The sequence below is a fragment of the Lithobates pipiens genome, unplaced genomic scaffold, assembly GCF_037356315.1.
Source record: "Lithobates pipiens isolate NorthernLeopardFrog02 unplaced genomic scaffold, aLitPip1_a1.2 Scaffold_13, whole genome shotgun sequence".
Classification (NCBI taxonomy): domain Eukaryota; kingdom Metazoa; phylum Chordata; class Amphibia; order Anura; family Ranidae; genus Lithobates; species Lithobates pipiens.
The window spans coordinates 254,463,349-254,485,392 of record NW_027507718.1 but is presented as its reverse complement, the minus strand read 5'-3'; the positions used below and the strand labels follow the sequence as shown (position 1 = coordinate 254,485,392).

General features: G+C 42.7%; 1 protein-coding gene across 2 annotated transcripts in view; it reads right to left on the bottom strand.

Annotated features, from left to right (window-relative positions):
- The window catches only part of MMRN1 (multimerin 1), a 184,983-nt gene extending 165,706 nt beyond the window's left edge, over positions 1-19,277 (bottom strand). For both annotated transcript variants that reach the window (XM_077476554.1, XM_077476555.1), the window contains exon 1: positions 18,684-19,277. In XM_077476554.1, coding sequence (XP_077332680.1) covers positions 18,684-19,159 — 476 coding nt within the window. In that variant the 5' untranslated portion in view covers positions 19,160-19,277. The remainder of the gene's footprint in view (positions 1-18,683) is intronic.
- Positions 19,278-22,044: the final 2,767 nt, after the last annotated feature.

The window sequence follows — 22,044 nt, the reverse complement described above, 5'->3', positions numbered from 1 at the left end:
AGTCTGCTTTGTCCCTCCTGTGCAATGTAAGTTATTCCTGCTTCTCCTCCCTATCTGCTGGTCCATATCTCCCTCTGAACTCCCCTCCTCTTCCTGTCTTGTGGGCACCCACGTGACATCACTAGACACATCATCATCGACGTCACCTTCCCCACCGCTATAAGTAGAGATCTCGGAGTAGGCAGCAACACCGGGGACCAACCTCCCCCTTGGGCTGATCTGGGTACTGTCGCCAGACTGCTGGGTAGCGGTTGTTGCTACCTCCTCTTCCTGATCCAATACCAAGAGTGGCTGCGCATCAGAAATGTCTTGATATGGATCGGAAAATAATTCCTGTGACTCAAGCAGAAGGTATGTGGTGGTGGTGGTGGTGGTGTTGTTGGTGGTAGTGTCTTTGGGGGTGCACATAGCAGAGAGTGAAGAAGAGGGTGCAGATCGAGAGGATGAGGAGGGTGCAGAAGAGTAAGGCTGAGTGAGCCACTCAACCAAGTCTGGTGCCTCCTTTAAAGTAATTGAACGCACCTTCTGCAACTTCCCACTTTGGCTCAAGACTGTTGCTCCTGCCCTACCCCTACCACCCCTGCGGAAGGGCCTGCCTCTTCCTCTGCCTGTCATTTTTTAAATGACCCTGTGACAAAACTCTCGGTCCCTATACCGATGAAGGACTGCTGCAGTATAGGGCAGCGGTCAGCAGTAGTGCACCTCAACCCTATGTATTGTGGACCTATACCAGTCCTTATAGAATAGCAGACTGTACCTCACTCAACCATATGTACTATAGCACCCTACACCAGGTTATTACCAGTCCTTATAAGGACCTTTGTGGAACAAGTAGGTTGTGTGTGACTGATTAGCAGACTGTACGTCAGTCCCTATACCGATGAAGGACTGCTGCAGTATAGGGCAGCATTCAGCAGTAGTGCACCTCAACCCTATGTATTGTGGACCTATACCAGTCCTTAAAGAATAGCAGACTGTACCTCACTCAACCCTATGTACTATAGCACCCTACACCAGGTTACCAATCCTTATAAGGACCTTTGTGGAACAAGTAGGTTGTGTGTGACTGATTAGCAGACTGTACGTCAGTCCCTATACTGATAAAGGACTGCTGCAGTATAGGGCAGCGGTCAGCAGTAGCGCACTTCAACCCTATGTATTGTGGACCTATACCAGTCCTTATAGAATAGCAGACTGTACCTCACTCAACCCTATGTACTATAGCACCCTACACCAGGTTATTACCAGTCCTTATAAGGACCTTTGTGGAACAAGTAGGTTGTGTGTGACTGATTAGCAGACTGCAGCAGAAGGGCAGCAGTCAAGTATAATATTCTTTCTATGTTTGGAAGAAAGAATATTATACGTGTACAAGCCTATTACCATACCACTGATACCAGTCCTGAAAAGAACCTTTGTGGACCTAATATAGTAACAGCTACTGATTAAACTGACCCTCACTGCCTCACACACAGCTTCCTGCCTGTCCCTATATAAACTGACAAAACAGAGGCTACTGGAACAATAACTGGAATAGCACTTTTGTGGACCTGATAGTAACAGCTAATGACTAAACTGACTGTCCCTGCAGCACACACCGTCCTGTCCCTTTCTCTAAACTGACAAAAGACACTCAGGCTGCTGCAACAATCAGTAGCACAGCAAACCTATATCCTGAACTACACCTAACACCTATACCAGTTCTGAAAAGAACTTTTGTGTACCAAATAGCTAGCGATTTGGGTCACTGCAATCTCTCCCTGCTCCACACAGCAACCTCTCCCTATAGTGACAGAAGAAAGAATGTAAAATGGCCGCCGGATCAGGTGTATTTATAAGTTAGGGGGAATGTCCAAGTGTCCATGTGCTGTAATGTCTCAACTGGCTATCCTGTACCCCATGATGGATGTGTCATCATAGGTCAAAGTTCTTTTACATAGTAAACACGGAAGTCCACCGGGCGAACGGCGCCAATAGTCCGCCGATCGAGTGGACTGCGAACAGCCGAAATTCGCCGCGAAACGACCGCCGGGTGAACCGTTCGGCCATCCCTAGTGGCCAAATCACCAGGTGAAAACAGAGAAAGCAGCAATATTTTACATTTTTGGTTTTGGGCTTAATACCACTTTAAGTGTGTCACCTGCTTGCCTATGCTCCATGGTGCAGTCATGCAAATCATATCAATTTGCTTCACTGAACTATTAACTTTGACAGGTGAAACTATTACATACAGTATGTGTATTTCATAGCGGCCTAAATGTACAGTATATAAATTTCTGTGCTCTTACTGCTGTGATGCAGGGAATTTTCAATGTTGGCTTGCAAGATGAGCCAAGGAAAATTAGTCCAATTTGCACTGAATGGGGTTTAATTACTAAAGGCAAATCCACTTTGCACTGAAAGTCCACATGGAAGTGCAGTTGCTGTAGATCAGAGGGGAACATGCAAGGAAAATAAAAAACAGAATTTTAGCTTGCACATGATTGGATAATAAGATCAGCAGAGCTTCCCCTCATTTTAGATCTTCCCCCCAGATCTACAGCGACTGCACTTGTAGTGCAAAGTGAATTTGCCTTTAGAAAATCAACCCCATTGTGTGTTTGTGGATTTTCCTAGTATAGGCTTTGAGTGAACAAAATGTCCTTATTAAGTTTCACATGTCACTTTTTTTTTTTCTTTACCGAAATTTTATGAAAAGGAAGGTATTTTGTTGAAAACAATGTGCATGCAGAAGCTGATGAGTGAAAGCAACCCTCCATAGTACACTCAGTCTTTCAATATAGAAAAGTAAACTCGCCAAGACAAATAAACACAAAAATGTGAGGCGGGTTGCTATTGATGACCTATTTCCGGAGATGCACATTGGATGACTGTTATGACCTTCTGGCATTAGTACCTTCAGCGTCACTTTCACCTTTCCTGCTATGCCCTATCTGATGCATAGCATTTTACCACATACCTGTAGAGAGGATATGAACTGTTATTTCTGCCTAGAGTACAAAGGTTCAACTACATTTCCTCAGGTATATATATATATATATATATATATATATATATATATATATATATATATATATGTGTGTGTGTAATGCATGGACACACATGATGCTACATTAGAAATATTAAAGGGGGGGGGGTTCTGTTTATAATATACAGTATATCCCATATAACAAAAATAATATAATATGTGTCTATAACCTAAAACTAACAGTCATATATAATGCCGCGTACACACGATCAAAAATTCGGCCAGCAAAAGACTGATGAGAGCTTTTCATCAGAAAATGCGATTGTATGTATTCTCCATCTGAATTTTGCTGCCAAATTCCCACCAGCAAAAATTTGAGAGCAGGTTCTCAATTTTTCCAACAAAAAAAATTTTCATCGGAAATCCCAATTGTCTGTAGCAATTCCGAAGCGCAAAATTCCTACGCATGCTCGGAAGCAATTCAACGCATGCTCAGAAGCATTGAAATTCATTTTCTCGGCTCGTCGTAGTGTTGTACGTCACCGCATTCTTGGCGGTCGAAAGTTCAGAGAACTTTTGTGTGACTGTATGCATGCAAGCCAAGTTTGAGCGGAATTCCGGCGTAAAAAGCTATGATGGTTTTTAAGACGGAATTCCGATCGCGTGTACGCTGCATAAGAGTATAAAAATATTGAGAATCATAATAGCAATGGTATAAAAGCACTTTGATCTATTTATCATTTTGAAAATGTGACTATAAAATATAAGATGTAAAGAAAGGTTGGTGGGAATAAAAAGGTGAAGTGGTGGAGTGACAGTATAGATTTTATTACAGTGTGTGGGCAGTGTGAACTGATCCTTAGGCCGCGTACACACGAGCGGACTGTATGGGCTACTTAGTCCGTCATACAATCCGACGGACAGTCCGTCATACTTTCGAATGAACGGACTTGACCACACACGGATGCACAAACAGTCCGTCGAAAGCTTGCGCGATGACGTGTACAGCACGTACGACGGGACTAGAAATAGGAAGTCCAATACACAGCAATGCAACCTTCCGCCGTGTAAATCCTTTCTGAGCATGCGCCATTCTTAGTCCGTCGAACTAGCCTACTGACGAGCGGATTGTCCGCTGAAACCAAAGTATGACGGACAGAATTTCGAAAAATCCAAAATACTTAGTACGCCAGACTGCACGCTGAAAAAGTCCGCTGAAGCCCACACACGAGCGGACTGTCCACTGAAATGTGTTTCGACGGACTAAGTAGGCCATACAGTCCGCCCGTGTGTACGCGGCCTAATTGTTAAAAATATTATTTTTATTAGAAGAGGTTAGATTATTGTTAGTTAGAACAATGTTTCTCAACTCCAATCCTCAAGGGATTTGATCAGTTTCACTATCTTAGTAATTACCACAGACATTTTACCTGAGGGAAATCCTGAAAACATGACCTGTTGGGGCACCTTGAGGACTGGAGTTGAGAAACACTGAGTTAGAAGACGTAGATATGACATGCCAAAAGTGATAAAAGGATATATAGTGATAAAAGAAATCAGAATGAAATTAAATGGGTTGAAAGGGGATAATTGATTGTAAAATAATTGTATTTTTACTAAGGCCGGCCATACACAATTTGAATCTCGGCCAGTTCAGCAGGCCGAGATTCGGACCATTATTAGGCAGACTGAATTTACCAAGTTGATTGATCAACTTGGGTACAACCAGCCTGCCGGATTCTCTTGCAATTATCGTTAGCAGCTCCTATGGCAGCTAGCAATAATCACTGTATTCTCCCGGTGGGGGTGGATTCCTCAGTCCCTGCCCCCTATGGCCCAGCAGGAAGGATTTCCACATCAACACTGTCTGTGTTGATGGGGAAATCAAACAAATTTACAGAACATGCTACAGCAAAACTGACATTTCTAAAAAAAAAAAAAATCCCATTTAAAATGACTTGTGGTTACAATTGCCAGCACCTGGCTATTAAAACGTAAAGAAAAAATGGCTTTGGATTCCCCCCTCCCCCAGTCCATACCAGGCCCTTCGGGTCTGCTATGGATTTTAAAGGGAAATCCCACGCCAAAACTCTGGCCTGTGGTTGTCAGGGTATGTGGGTGGGGGGCTTATCAGAATCTGGAAGCGACCTTAAATCCTTTATTAAAATAGAAAAAAAGTGTAAATCCACCATCAATCATGATGCCCAATTGACCCCGAAAAGTAGAGAGAGAACAAAATGCTTCCGTCTTCTGGGAGGCCTCCCACCGACTGCTCACCCTGCACTTTGACAGCTCTTATATACGTGTCATCAGAATTGTGCAGTGCTCTATATAAGAGCTGTCAAAGTGCAGGGCGAGCAGTCAACGGGAGGCCTCCCAGAAGGAGGAAGCATTTTATTTCTTCTCTATTTTTTGGGTCTGTCGGGCATCATGATTAATGCAATACACTTAGTTTTTGACAAATCCTTTGTATTATAAAAAAGTCTCCAATCTCCTGTTTTTTTTACTTTCTGACACTATTTTGATAAATGGGTAGGGTAAGATGTACCCGATACCCATTCACATGGGGGGGGGGGGGGGCGGGATCTGAGCTTCCAGATTCCGATAAGCCCCCACCTGCAGACCTCGACAACCACAGGCCAGGGTTGTCAGGAAGAGGTCCTTGTCCCCATCAACATGGAGCCAAGGTGCTTTGGGGTGGGGGGCTCAGAGCCCCTCCTCTGCCCCAAAGCACCCCCCCTATATTGAGGACATGTGGCCAAGTATGGTTCAGAAGGGGGGCATCTTTTCCTGTCCTGCCAGGTTACGTGCTCAGGTCTGGTGTGTTTTTTTCTGGGGGAATCCATGCCTATTTTTTTTTAATTTTGGTGTGGGATTCCCCTTAAAATCCATACCAGACTGAAAAGGCCTGGTATGGACTGGGGGTGGACCCATGCCCTTTTTTTTCTATTTTTTAATAGCTGGGTGCCAGCAATTGTAACCACAAGTCATTTTAAATGGGATTTTTTCTTTTTAGAAATGTCAGTTTTGCTGTAGCATGTTCTGTATATGCTACAAATGCGCCACTTTACAAGCACATAAAGAGGTGCCCCCCAGGCACGATGTTTAATGGAACTTTTTATTTTCATTGTTGCACTTTAAGCATCATTAAAATCACTGCTCCTGAAAAAAACAATTGTTTTAAAAAAATATATATTTATATTGATACATGTTCCCCAGGGTAGTACCCAGACCCCCATACCCCTTTTATGGCCAATTACTTGCATATACTGTAAGCCTTCAAAATGGGCACTTTTTATTTTTCCTGATCGCCTCCCATAGACATCAATGGGGTTCGCTGTTCAGGTTAGAACTTTTCACCTGTTTGGGAGTTCTGCTGGGTTGTCGGTCTATTCTGCTGGGTTGTCGGGGTGTTCGGTCTATCCCTAATGGCTGGCCTAAGTGAGGTTAATCCCGCCCAATACAAAGGCAACTTCTAACCCTGGTTCAGACCCTACTTATGACTTGTTTCAAGACTTGAGATCAAAAAAAGAAAATAAACTGCTCTAATATTTTCATAACAAATATGGAAAGGATGATTATATACAAGAAGCAAAACACCTTCTGAGAGACCAATCTTACTACCAACTGTTGTATTACATCCAAGCAGTCCCTTTCTCCAATAATTTCATCACTTTTATTAACCACGTTAGTTCCAGGCCATTTCTGGCCCTTTTTGTTTACATGTAACAATCAATATTTTTTTGCTAGAAAACGTCTTAGAACCCCCAAACATTATATATGTTTTTTTAAAGCAGAGGCACTAGAGAATACATTGGTAAGTTCTGCAATGTTTTATGTCACAAGGGCACATTCGCGCAAAGGGGTTTTCAAATGCAGATTTTCAGAAAATAATTCACATTTTTTTTTTATTTTTATGCAAAAAAAAAAAAAAATAGAATACATAGCCCATTATTTTTGTAAACTTTAAAAGATGATGTTACACCGAGTAAATAGATTCCAAACATGTCATGCTCTAAAATTGCGCACACCGTTTGGCAACAAACTGTATACATTTTACTATCTATAGAGGATGCTTTAAAGCGGTAGTAAACCCGCAAATTATTATTTTTTTTTTAAACCTGCAAAGCAAAAGGCATAATGAGCTAGTATGCACCGCATACTAGCTCATTATGAAATACTTACCTTAGAACGAGGCCCCGACATCTGGCCCGATCCACGCCGAGGGAGCTGACATGCTCCCTCTGCGTTTCTTCCGGGTATCGCTGCTCCGACGCTGTGAGTGGCCAGAGCCGCGATATCGTCACTCCCGCGCATGCGAACGGGAGATTTCAGTCCGGCCGCTGCCAGATTTTCACGGCGAGAACCCCCTTGTGCGCATGCGCCGCTGCAGTCAGCGGCGCATACCGAGGGGAATATCTCCTAAACCGTACAGGTTTAGGAGATATTTTTTTTACCTACAGGTAAGCCTTATTATAGGCTTTCCTGTAGGTAAAAGTTAAAAAATTGAGCATACAACCACTTTAAAAGCCTTTACAGGTTACCACTTTCGATTTACACAGGAGGGCTACTGCCCATGATCTCACATATCTTATATGTGTGGGATAATAGCTGTTTTCTCACGTGCGGATGCAACATGCGTGGTCGTTTTTGTATGTGAACATGGGGGGACGGGGCGCTTTTTTAAAAAAATTAACAATTTATATATTATATATATATATATATATATTCACCAAACTTTTTAGATGCACCTCTTATATTGGTTGACCTTTATAGTGGGCTTGTAAGTCTGATCATTGGAGGAGACAAGGCTGAGTTCTCAGTACAGCTAAAGAACTTACCACAGTGTGTTCTTCTGCTTAGTGTGGTCAGTTTTTAATAAGAAAGCAGAGGGACTGCCAGGAGCACCAGGGATTTCACACGAAGGAAGCAATACAAAAAGAACAGGATACTTTCTCATACAAGTACATGGTATAGCAGGCACATATCAGGAATAGGAAGTGTTGGGGTAACAAAGGCTTTAATGATTTGGGCACTAAGTACAGTTGATTTCGTTTAAATCACCTTCGCTACAGCCAGGATTCCATGGTACAATACACCTCTAGTGGAGTGCGGATCTGAAAGCATTATATATGTGATCACATTTCCATACAAATGTCAATATGTGGACAAAACTAGCTTTTTTTTTTTTTGCTTTATTTCAATTTTTTTACAGGGCCATTTAGGGTAGTTTAGCTTATTTTATCTAGTGTTCTGTTTATTAGTGTATGTGCTTATTATTTGTGTACTGCCTAGAACAAAGAGTCCAGGAGAGTTAAAAAGCAGCTTTCATTAAGCCTGTTACTCCTTTGTGTGCAAACAGTGGTCTCTCTGCAAAGGTCTGAAAGTGATAAAGATGTACATAACTGCCTGCATACATTGGTGCTGTCATTATCATTCATGTATATCTACCAGTAATAAATCAGTCTGACATCCCATAATTCTCTGATTCAGCAAATCAATTCACTCACACTGGCTCACCACTATAATCGCCAATATAACAAAAAAAAAAAAAAAATCTGCATTCTATTGTACGTACACTAAACAGCTTGACTGGTTTTTCTATAATGTACTGGCTAATTCACAGTTTTGAATGATTTATATATATGCTTATAGTAACTGAAAACCTTTCCAATGTGAGATCACACATCAACATAGACAAAAGCTGCCTTGTATCTGCCTCATTCCCAGATGTCCCATTGTGTCCCCCCACTTTCCTGGCATGAGTGCTGTTTGTTTGTTTTTTATCATTTTTTTTCCAAGTGCCTATTTCTGGACAGGTCTAAGCACACAGCCTTGAACAATTGCAGCTGAGATATAAAGATAAAAGAGAGTACCTTTCCATAAAAATAGTTTCATCTAAGGTGAGCTAGAGGGCACCACTCTAAAGTATTTCTAAATGTAGTAATGAGATGTTCAAACAAAGGAAAATAAAGCCCACTACAAATTCCTTTTGACTGTTAGTAAGGTTTTATAAAATTCCAATGCTAATGTATCACAGCCCATAAGCATCTTATTGTATGTAGTTTTCTAAAGTCAGATTAATGCATCTTATGATTTCTGATTTTTTTAATACATTTTTATTTTTTTCCCCAAAAAAATTAAACAATCTAGTACAAGACCATGTAAGATTAATTTGAGTGAAGTTGAAGACAGCTTAGCCAAGGTTAGGTACAACATTTAGATAAATATGAAACAGAAAAATGCCTAGTCAGCAGAACAAAAAATCTTGTCCCAACCCAGGGTGGGTAGAGGTTGTGCGAGTATCATTAGACTTTTAAAATAAGGGCCAGATTACTGTCCTTCTGACTTTGGGGGCCAAACTGTGACCATTGGGAAAAAAAAATGTCCCAGCATTAGTTGGAGTTAACAATGCCCCATCTTTGATGTCATTGGTAAGAATTGTGTCCTATCATTGGGCCCTGTAGTTGGTGTCATTGGCAGGAATTGTGCTCCATCCTTGGTGTTATTGGGACAAATGATGCTTATCATTGGTGTCACTGGGAGGAATTGTGCCCAGTCATTATCATCTTTGGCCCCATTGTTGCTGTCATTGCAAGGAATTGTGTCCCATTGTTGGTGTAAGTAAATTAAATAGTGCCCCAAGGGCCAGCTAAAAGTGAGCAAAGGGCCACATCCAGCCCCCAGGCTGCAGTTTGGAGATCACTGATATAGAGCTATAAATTACCAAAAAATTCTGTACTCAACAAAGGGAAGGGGAGTAAGAGGACATTCAGGAGGGAGGATGGGTAAGGTAGAATGGGGGGGGGGGGGGGGCAGTGTTGGGCAGAGTTAGTAGAGTTATGCAAAATTTCAATCTCAATGCAATGCCTAGGTATTCTAGTTTCAGAGTGTCAGAGAATTATCATGCAAGGTAGAAGGAAGGTAGGATGTGACCCAAAGTTCCCAGATCATTTGGAATATTTTCATAGTGTCATTCTGTATAGCCTTTTAAAAAAAAAATTAAACATGACCTGAGAAACTGAGTGCTTGACTTCTGCAGAGGGTAATAATGAGGGGACTTCCAAGCTCTGGCTATATAACCTTTTTGAGTTACCAGCTGAAATTGGGTATTGGTACAGGCTACCATTTCTTGGTAATACTTGAACTATTTTTATTTTGTTGAACAAGCATATTTTTTCACTGTAATCATTTTATTTATGTTTATGAAAGCAGTTTTAGTGGTGAAAAAAATGAATAAAAAGAAACTAGATTTTTTAATCCCTTCCCCTTTTACCGAGGTTCCTGTAAGATCATCCTCAATTGCATTAGAGTTGAAAAACCCACCCACAATCTTTTCAGGGTGTATCTGCTTTTTTTCAATTGTTGCGGCTAATATTGCCTTGCTATCTTCTGCCTGTGGTTTACTGACTCATTTTGAAACACAAGTTAATGCAGTTTAATATTCAAGAAGTCCTCAGGAAGGATTTACTGGAAACAGAGCGAGTACAAAGAAGGGCAACAAAGCTAATAAAGGGTCTGGAGGATATTAGTTATGAAAAAAGGCTGTGAACACTGAACTTATTCTCTCTGCAGAAGAGACTCTTGAGAGGGGATATGATTTCAATATACAAATACCATACTGGTGACTAGGGATCGGCCGAACACCCCCCCTGTTCGGTTCGGATCCAGAACAATGAAATGAAAGTTTGCGCAAATTCAAACACCATTAAAGTCTATGGGACTCGAACGTGAGAAATCAAAAGTACAAATTTTAAAGGCTAATATGTAAGTTATTGTCCTAAAAAGGGCTTGGGGACCCGGGTCCTGCCCCAGCAGTTTTTCCAGGAGCAGTGATTTTAATGATGCTTAAAGTGAAAAAATAAAAGTGAAATATTCCTTTAAATATCATACCTGGGGGGGTGTCTATAGTATGCCTGTAAAGTGGCACGTGTTTCCCGTGCTTAGAACAGTCCCTGCACAAAATGAAATTTTTAAAGGAATATAAGTAATTTAAAACTGCTAGTGGCTTTAATGTAATGTTGGGTCCCGGCAATATGGATGAAAATCAGTGAGACAAATGGCATGGATACCCCCCCCCCCCCCACAGTCCATTACAAGGCCCTTTAGGTCTTGTATGGATATTAAGAGGAACCCCGCACCCAAATAAAAAAAAAAGGTGCTGGACCCCAACGCCCTATATACTCTGAACAGCAGTATACAGGCGGTGCAAACAATAAACAAGACAGGGACTGTAGGTTTGTTCTTATGTAGAATCTGTTTGTAATTTGGAACAGGTACATTTTGTAAGTGTAGCACCAGCCAAAAAATCTATTTTAAAGCTTTTTGGAAAACATAGGGAAGGGTTATCACCCCTGTAACATTTGTTTTGCTGTCTGTGTCCCTGTTCAGAAGATTTCACCTCACTTTCTGTGCCAATGACAATTGGATTTTGAAAATGTGGGGTTGTTAAGGGAAACAAGGATTGGTGATAAATCAGTGGAGGAGACACCTTGTTCCCATATTAAATCTTACAGGAGAGAATTACCCTTTCTAGGGGTAGGTTTCCTCTCACTTCCTGTTGTCTCCCTCCTTTGTAAGAAGGAGTCGTTTGTAAGTAGGGGCCTGCCCTATATACTCTGCAGAAAATTGGGCCTTAGGTGTTGGTGGTACCAGAACACTGTAAGCCCTCACAGTTACTCTTGCTGGGTGCTGGAACGGGCCCTGCTGTGAAATATTATATTTAAAATTGTAATTACATGCCCCTGTTGATTGGGTCAGAAAAATTGGGCCATAGGTGGTGGTGTGATGGTGTTGCTACAACACTGTAAGCCCTCACAGTTACTCTTGGTGGGCACTGGAATGGGCCCTGCTGTGAAATATTATATCAAGAATTATAATTACATGCCCCTGTTGAACAGGGTCAGAAAAATTGGGCTTTAGGCACTGGTGCTGGTGCCACAACACTGCAAACCCTCACAGATACTCTAGTTGAGTGCAGGAACAAGCCCTGCTGCAAAATATTGCAGCACAAATTGTAATTACACGCCCCTGTTAAACAGGAGCAGAAAAATTGGGCTTTAGGCATTGGTGATGGTGCCACAACACTGCAACTCCTCACAGATACTCTAGTTGAGTTCAGGAATGAGCCCTGCTGCGAAATACTACAGAAAAAAAATTGTAATTACACGCCCCTGTTAAGCAGGAGCAGAAAAATTGGGCTTTAGGCACTGGTGCTTGTGCCCAGAACCAAAAATGTTCTTAGAAGCTATCAACATGAACATTGAGGAGGAATAGGATAGTTACTCGGCATAACAGGATAGTCAGTCAGCATCAGCATAGGCAGTCCTCAAGGGATCTCACATTCATAAAAAAAAAATATTTTGTTACATCAGCATAAGGTGCTTGGTAGCTGGTGATCCAAGACTGATTCATTTTTATGAAGGTGAGCCGATCAACCGAGTCGATGTACAGGCTCACTCTGTGATCGGTTACAAGGCCTCCAGGGGCACTGAATGTGCATTCTAAAAGAACGATGGATGCAGGACAAGCCAGCAGCTCAATTGCAAACTGTGCAAGCTCTGGCCAGTGATCCATCCTCGAGACCCAGTAACTCAGTGGATTTTCGGTTGGAAAGGTCTCCAAGTCTAATCTTTCCCCTAGGTATTCCTGCACCATGTACAACAGACACTGGCGATGGTTGCTGGAACCGATCACAACTTGTGGCTGCAGACTAAAAAATTGTCTGAACACATCAGTCAGATGGCCACCTTCTCCCTTGCTCCTTCTGTGACTGACCGAAGCCTCAGCAATACGTTATCCAGGACCAGGAATTTGTAACCTCCCAGGCTCTGGAAACGCATTCCACTAACCTTTCTGCAAGATCTCCCGAAGATGTTTCATCCTGCTCCCTCTGCAACGGCTGGATAAGTTCCGCAACATTACCCTTGTAACGTGGATCAAGAAGGGTTGCCAGCCAGTAGTGATCCCTCTCCTTGATCACATGAATCCGAGGGTCCTTTTGCAGGCTTTGCAGGATCAGGGAGGCCATGCAGTGTTGGTTTCCGGAGGCATTCGATCAAGAGTCCTCTGGGTCACTAAGGACGACCTGATCCACAGCAACCTCCTCCCAGCCACGTTCAAGTCCATGGGTTTCTGGGGACTGTAAACGATCCCTTGAAGACTGCTGCTGATGCTGAGTGCTAGGATCCACCTCCATGCTGACACAATCCTCATCCTCCTCCTCCTCTTCCTGTGAGATCAGCGGGCCCGCAGGAATAATGCCTGGATAAAGGGGGCTTTGAGAGGTAAGGAAGTCCTCCTCTTCCTCCCTCTGTTCTGCCTCTAGTGCCCTGTCCATTATTCTACACAGCGTGTGCTCCAACAGGTAGACAAGAGGGACAGTATTACTGATGCATGCACTGTCACTGCTCACCATCCTCGTGGCCTCCTCGAATGGTGACAGGACATTGCATACATCCTTGATCATGAGCCACTGGCGTGGCGAAAAAAAGACAAGCTCCCCTGACCCTGTCCTAGTGCCATACTCACACAGGTACTCATTGATGGTCCTCTGCTGCATGTGCAGCCTCTGCGGCATTGCCAATGTTGAGTTCCACCCGATGGGCATGTCACAGATGAGGTGGTTCTTGGGCAGTTTGCATTCTTTTTGAAGGTCAGCCAGCCGAGCACTGGCATTATATGACCGGGGGAAATGCCCACAGACTTTCCTGGCCTGCCTCAGGATATCCTGTAAGCCTGGGTACCTGCACAAAAACTGCTGCACCACCAAATTAAGGATGTGAGCCAAACACGGCACATGGGTGAAGTGTCCCTGTCGGAGGGTGGAGAGTAGGTTGGTGCCAAATCTGCACAGGAAGACGCCATAGAGGAAGAAGAAGAGGAGGGGATGGAGGAGATAGGTGTGGCAGAATCACCACTTTTTGTATTTTGGAGGCGTGGTGCCCCATACCCTGTGTCCTGATGTGCCTGTACCCTGATGTGCCCATACACTTCTGTGCCCTGTACCCTGATGTGCCCCATACCCTGTACCCTGATGTGCCCATACCCTTTGCCCTGTTGTGTCCAGTACCCTGTGCCCTGATGTGTCCCTACCCTGATATGCCTGTGCAATGATGTACACTGATGTGCCCCTTATCATGTGCCCTGCTGCCCCCCCCCCCCCCCTCCGACCACGTATTGTGTCCTGGCCTCCTCTGCTCTGCCCTACTATCCTCTGTATACCACTTATCTCAAGTTAAACCCAGAATTGAGCACCTGTGCAGAAAGAAAACAGCACAAGTTTCACATAAAATAGGTAAGTTCTATGTTTCTATTATTTAATGCTAATAAATGAATGCCTAAAGCCATGAAAAAGGTTATGATGTAATCGATTGTGATTGGACACAGCTCATCACATGGTAAAGAGCCTACTTAATAGCCTATGTCGTAGGCTCATTACCAAGATTTTAGATGTGATGTGTCCAGGGCCGTCTTTAATATTGATTGGACCCTGGGCAAAACTTTTCTTGGGGCCCCCCCCCCATGCAGTTTTGCTCTCCACCTGCCGAGACATACAGCTATGACGATTGTTTACCAGAGGTTACAGTGTATTATGACCGCTTACTGACTGGTTGCTAGAGGTTACGGCACACATTACGGTTCACTGGTTAGTTGCTAGAGGTTACAGCACATGATTTTTGCTTGCTGATTGGTTGCTAGAGATTACTGTGGATATGACCTCAGGGGGACATGATATACATATGAATGCTGTTGGCCGCCGCTATTTACATATAAATGCCGGTAAATTACATGTAAACACAGAGTCTGGTGGTGAGTCATCTGTACATAACAATAGGGCAGAGATGGGCAGCATTAGTAGCAGCACTTCACACTGAAATATCGGGACACAGCACAGGACTAAAACCTCAAGGGACGAGGGAATTTAAACCAGGATAGTTGGCAAGTATGAGGCAGCTGCTTTGGGTCCCACAACAATGACAGGGCCCAGGGCAGCTGCCCCTTTTGCCCTGCCTTAAAAACGGCCCTGGATGTGTCAGAGAGACATGCTACACTACCGAACGTCGTGCTGCACACTCTCTGAGGCATGCACGAGCGGTTTATCCTGCTGGACGTCATATGATGCCCAGTCAGAATAATGAAACCACCGCCTGGCCATCATGTTGCTATAGGCCAGGCAGGATGTGGTTAAAGTAGTTGTAAACACTTCCATATGCCCAGTGAAGTGACTAACCTCAGGTGATACACAGAGATGAAACAAATCCTCCTTCACAAGTTTATTTGCAGTAATCTCTCTTCTACTGCTGTTAAATCTTGTCTGAGCTGTCGGGAAAAGGGGGCGGATTGTTGAAATGATACTCTGCGGAGCTCAGTGAGGGGAGCTCTGAGGGCTGATTGGAGGAAAAAGGCACACCCCCCTTCAAACAGCACTTAGGAACAGAGCTGAGGCTGTCAATCAGCTGGAGGTTCCTCCCCTCTGTCACCTCTTTTCTCTTGGTGTCAGGAAAGTTTGATAGCTGATAGCAGAGGAACAAAACAGCATGCCGAAATTACACCTGAACCGGCCAAAGCAGTTTGAGTCCTGTTCAGTTCAGCAGGGACTTGGACCCAACCAACTTGGGGACAACCATCCTGCCGGATTCTTCATATAGTCCTTGGCAATAATCACTGTGTGTTCTCTGGTCAGATCAGCCCCCCCCCCCCCCCCCCCCGCCACCACTCCTGCTGGGAGAACATAATAGTTTCACAGGAGGGAATTGAGACATCTTCTTTCCTTCAATCATGAAAGAAAGTAGCTCTATCTATGGCTGGCTTTAGTGCTTTAATTGAGACAAGTACACATTATAGAGGGATATGCTTTGTTCATCATTCGTGTCTGAGGTTTACAACCACTTTAAGACAGATTTCTTATGAATGTGGTTCCCAAGTATTTTAAGCAGATGAAAACAACTTAGAAAATAATACCTATTATGGAAAATAAGACCATTACTGTTATGGTGCCAAACTTTTCTGCAGTGGAAGAAAATGCTGTATGTTTAAATCATCTGTGGTTTTAATCTTCTAGCATACAAATTCTGACCACTTCCTATGAAGGATAGCTACCTTCTACCTCCCACTAAGTTAAAGTGACATGTGGACACCTGGACAGGACAGCTATGTTCCATAACAGCAAAGCTTTACCACATTAAATCTGATTACAGGTCTGCTTTTATCATGATGAAATATTTAATGTATGCCCTAATATGGTAATATTATAATGTTATTGTAAAAAAAAATAAAAAAAATGGTCAGTATTAAAACTGAACTCCACACAAAAATTGTTGTACTTAGTAGGGAAGGCTTAAAACTTCTCTCGGGTGGTTATTGCTGTCTTTGTCCATTTTGGGGGTCATTTTCTATACTGGAGCAAGAGTTAATCAAGTATTTTTCTGATAGGGACAGCAGCAAAGCACATTTATTTAGCACAGTGGGAAATTATTAAAATTTTTTACAGGATTTTTATTACTGTTTTGCCCCATACACACTATCAATTTTTCTGCTGAGTTTTTCCTTCAGATTTACCAAAACCATATAATATGAGGTCAAACCTTAGGAGTTTCAATTTGCATGCAACCAGGCAGGCCCTTCTACTACATGGTTTTGGTAAATCTGAAGGAAAAACTCATCAGAAAAACTGATAGTGTGTATGGGACTTTAGTCTTCCTGTCTTAAGTCTAGTACACACGGGCCGTATGTTGGCCAGTCCAGTAAAAAACGACTGACATTCAGCCAGTGTGTATGGAAGTTGATCTGAGAGAAGCTGGCCATTCGGCCATCTTCTGTCGGATGAGCATGCTGGAAAACATGCAGCCGACTGGCTCCCGATCAGTGCTCTCAGCCAATGGCTGGAGTGCTCTGGCAGATGGGTGTCCCCCTGTCAGAACACAATAGAACAGCATGGGAGATCTCTGTACTAACATTGGATTGTTAGTACATCGGCTCCAACCAGAGCTGTCAGTTTTTACTTTTAGTTCAACAGAAAAAAAATAATAGTATGTGCTAGGCTTAAGAAAAACCTGCTCCCTTTAATTTCTTGTCCTGGTGTCATTGGGACAGGAAGTGAGGGTAAATGTTCATAATGAGGATACTTACAGTTGGGCTTTAATCTCACAATGACTGCAATTGGGAACCCCTGCATACTCTTATTTTAAACAGGGATAGCAAGACGTATACACATTCTGGTTATAAACACCCCCAGTATATTAGTTCTAGTTGTGATGATTGAACAGTGCAGTGGCTTAAAGTGGTTGTAAACCCTTACAAACCACTTTGACCTACAGGTAAGCCTAGATTAAGGCTTACCTGTAGGTCCAAGAAATATCTCCTAAACCTATACGGTTTAGGAGATATTTACAAAAAGACAGCCACCGCTGTCTACGGCACGCAGGCGCACTGGGCAGGCCGCAGATCGCGGCGATATGCGCTCCTGTCGGCTCCCATGCACATGTGCGGGAGTGACGTCATCGTGGCTCCAGCGAATCACAGTGCCGGAGCAGCGAGACCCGGAAGTCACTCCGAGATACATGGCAGCGGCGAACATAAAGACGGAGGACCACTTCGGGGGCTTCGTTCTCAGGTAAGTTATTCATAATGAGCTAGTATGCTATGCATACTAGCTCATTATGCCTTTGCCTTGCAGGTTGGATTTTTTTTTTAAAAACTGCCTTTACTTCCTCTTTAAGCCAGCCATAGATGGTTCAAATCTTGGCCAGTTCAGCAGGAACCAAATAAGATTCGAACCATGTATGGGCAGGCTGAGTGTACTCAAGTTGATCGATCGAGCCTGTCAGATTTTACATGTGATTACTCACCGTGTTCTCCTGGCAGGGACAGATTCCCTGCCCCCCACCAGGAGAACACAATGGCTCAGCAGGAGGGATTCCCCCATAAATACTTACTGTGTTGATGGTTGAATCAAGCATTTTTTTTTCCTGCAACCTGTGCTTGCAGGAAAGAAAATTGCTCTGCCTATGGCCGGCTTAGTGGTAAGTACTTTTGCCTGGCAACATTGGGGTCCTTGGATTATATCCCCACCTAGACAATACCGTTATGGGGTTTGCATGTTAACCCTGTGCTTGCGTGGGTTTCCCCCAGGTACTCTGAAATTCCAAAAGATTTGTTGGCAGGTTTGTTGGATCTTGTCTATATTGCATGTGATGTAGGCTTCTTAGATTGCAAACTCCTTAGTGGCAGGGATTCATTTGAATGTACAATGTACAATAATTAAAGTGCTGCATAAATTGTCAATGCTATATAAGATCATACAACAATAACCAGAGTGCAGTCACTTTATACAAATAAATCAATGCTGCATAAACATATACTAGCCCTTTTCTGTTGCTTTTTACATATTGCATCAATAAAAATAAATGGTGCGAGCCATTCTCTCCTTTTCACATCTCCTGTCCGATATAAATATACAGTAAAGCCTTTCATCACATAGACAACCCCTGTTTATATGGTAAAGGATCTAAAACTTTGCAAAGGAATTTCATTTAAGCAGTTTCAATTTCATAAAGCTGGCTCTTGAATAAAGCAAAGCAATTTCTTAGACTATGAAATGCTGCAGTGTGAATTACTTAGTCATACGTTCCTGTCTCATATGTCAAATGCAAATACCACTGTATGACCAGAAGATCTTTTACTAGGTATTAAAAAAAAAAACATCTGCTCTTACTTTCCTCTTGCTGTTTCAAAGCTGGATTTCTGTCTGTTATTGTTGTTGTAATTCTGCCTTGGTGAGCGGTTGGTTCCTGATTGGACATTCTCTGATTGTGGTGGTGTCTTCTTTGTGGTATCTAGCTGTTCATCAATAGCCTTAGTGGCTTCTTCTCTTGTAGCCTCTGTGGGTGGTGGTGCTCTTAGTGGCATTCTTATAGTCTTTTCAAAAATTTTATATTCTTTTCTCTTGACTTTTGGTAAACTAGCAGGTGTAGTAGTTGAAGTTTGTAGAGTCGTGATCCCTTCTTGAAATTGTATGTCATGGCTTTTAGGGATGGATATTTCTGGATTAAGCTCAGAAAGTAACCTCCTTACATTGGTGTCCTCTGGTTCTGTCCATGGGTCCTCAGTAACATCTATGGAATCCATGAATTCTCTTGTTTTGCATTCATCAATATGCAGAAAAATACCCAAGAGCAATAATAATTTCATCTTGTGGATTAGACAGTTAGAGTTCCTACTTTGCCTCTGGTTCTGCTTGTATGTTTGTTCTCATTGCTCTAGTTCGCTTTCTCACCCTGCTTGAAATTTGCATGCCAGTTAACGTTCAGGATAAAAAGGAAACAGGTTGTAACTTGTCATTTACGGGATTGAGGAAGTTTAACTTCCTGTTACTGTGAAATCCCCTGGACCCTTCGCCCCTGTGATTATAGCTACATGGAAGGCATGAAAGATGACTGGAAAAGGAAATAATGACAGAAGAGAAAGTGGAACATTATTGGCCTTTGTATGAAAAGCTGTCACAACAACCACCACCTGCAAACAGAATTTACTACTAGAAAAATCTAAGCTATAAGATAAAAAATAGCTGAAGATACAGAGGGTAAGCACTGCAAATCCAGTGCATAATGCAAGCTTCATTTTTATTTACATAATATTACCCTGTAAGGAAAAGATATCAGTTTTTGACTCCTAACTTTGTGACATTTCTCTGGAATGTCCAATTGCTACTAGAAATTGGTGTACCAAATTTGCGATTATCATCAATAATCTAGACACATTTCTGGAGTATCAAGGATGAGCCTCTATTACAGCTCAATGCATTTACTCAGCTGACACAGTGGTATACAGAGGTCCATATCATTGGAATCCCTTTTAAGCCACTTAGTATTTTCTAGCATTCATGTATACACATATAAGAGTGATGGCATAAAAAGACTAAGTGGTCCATCATCAAGTCTGCCCCATATATGTATATATATACAGTATTTCACAAAAGTGAGTACACCCCTCACATTTCTGTAAATATTTTATTATATCTTTTCATGTGACAACACTGAAGAAATGACACTTTGTAACAATGTAAAGTAGTGAGTGTACAGCTTGTATAACAGTGTAAATTTGCTGTTCCCTCAAAATAACTCAACACAGCCATTAATGTCTAAACCGCTGGCGACAAAGGTGAGTACACCCCTAAGTGAAAATGTCCAAATTGGGCCCAAAGTGTTGATATTTTGTGTGGCCACCATTATTTTCCAGCACTGCCTCAACCCCCTTGGGCAAGGAGCTCCCCAGTGCTTCACAGGTTGCCACTGGAGTCCTCTTCCACTCCTCCATGACGACATAACAGAGCTGGTGGATGTTAGAGACCTTGCGCTCCTCTACCTTTCGTTTGAGGATGTCACACAGATGCTCAATAGGGTTTATGTCTGGAGACATGCTTGGTCAGTCCATCACCTTTACCCTCAGCTTCTTTAGCAAGGCAGTGGTCATCTTGGAGGTGTGTTTGGGGATCGTTATCATGTTGGAATACTGCCCTGTGGCCCAGTCTCTGAAGATAGGGGATCATGCTCTGCTTAAGTATGTCACAGTACTTGTTGGCATTGATGTTTCCCTCAATGAACTGTAGCTCCCTAGTGACAGCAGCACTTATGCAGCCCCAGACCATGACACTCCCACCACCATGCTTGACTGTCGGCAAGACACAGTTGTCTTTGTATGCCTCCCCTGTTTACCGCCACACACGCTTGACACCATCCAAACCAAATAAGTTTATCTTGGTCTCATCAGACCACAGGACATGGTTCCAGTAATACATGCCCTTCCTTAGCTGCTTGTCTTCAGCAAACTGTTTGCGGGCTTTGTTGTGCATCATCTTTAGAAGAGGCTTCCTTCGGGGACGATAGCCATGCAGACCAATTTGATGCAATGTGCGGCGTATGGTCTGAGAATTGACAGGCTGACCCCCCACCCTTTCAACCTCTGCAGCAATGATGGCAGCACTCATACATCTATTTCCTTAAGACAACCTCTGCATATGATGCTGAACACGTGCACTCAAATTCTTTGGTCAACCATGGTGAGGCCTGTTCTGAGTGGAACCTGTCCTGTTAAACTGCTGTATGGTCTTGGTGACCATGCTGCAGCTCAGTTTCAGGGTCTTGGCAATCTTCTTATAGCCTAGGCCATCTTTATGTAGAGCATTAATTCTTTTTTTCAGATCCTCAGAGAGTTCTTTGCCTTGAGGTGCCATGTTGAACTTCCAGTGACCAGTATGAGAGATTGAGGGCGATAACACCAAATTTAACACACCTGCTCCCCATTCACACCTGAGACCTTGTAACACTAACAAGTCACATGGCACTGGGGAAGAAAATGGCTAATTGGGCTAATTTGGACATTTCACTTATGGGTGTACTCATTTTTGTTGCCAGTGGTTTAGACATTAATGGTTGTGTGGAGTTATTTTGAGGAGACAGCAAATTTACACTGTTATACAAGCTGTACACTCACTACTTTACATTGTAGCAAAGCGTCATTTGTTCAGTGTTGTCACATGAAAAGATATAACAAAATATTTTAAAAAATGTGACGGGTGTACTCACTTTTGTGAGATACTGTGTATATATGTGTATATATGTATATATATATATATATATATATATATATATATATATATATATATATATATATATATATATATATATATATATGTATATATATATAAATATATATACAGGGCCGTCTTTAAGGCAGGGCAAAAGGGGCAGCTGCCCTGGGCCCTGTCATTGTTGTGGGGCCCAAAGCAGCTGCCTCATACTTGCCAACTATCCCAGTGTAAATTCCCTTGTCCCTTGAAGTTTTAGTCCCAGTTTAATCTCAGTGTGAAGTGATGATACTAATGCTGCCCAGCTCTGCCCTATTGTTGTGTACAGATGACTTACCTGCAGACCTGTGTTTACATGTAAATAACCGGCATTGATATGTAAATAGTGGTGGCATTACTAAGTAAATAGATGCGGCCGGCAGCATTGATATGTAAATAAAGGTGGCATTCATATGTATATCATGCTCCCCTGCAGTGAGGAGATGATGTG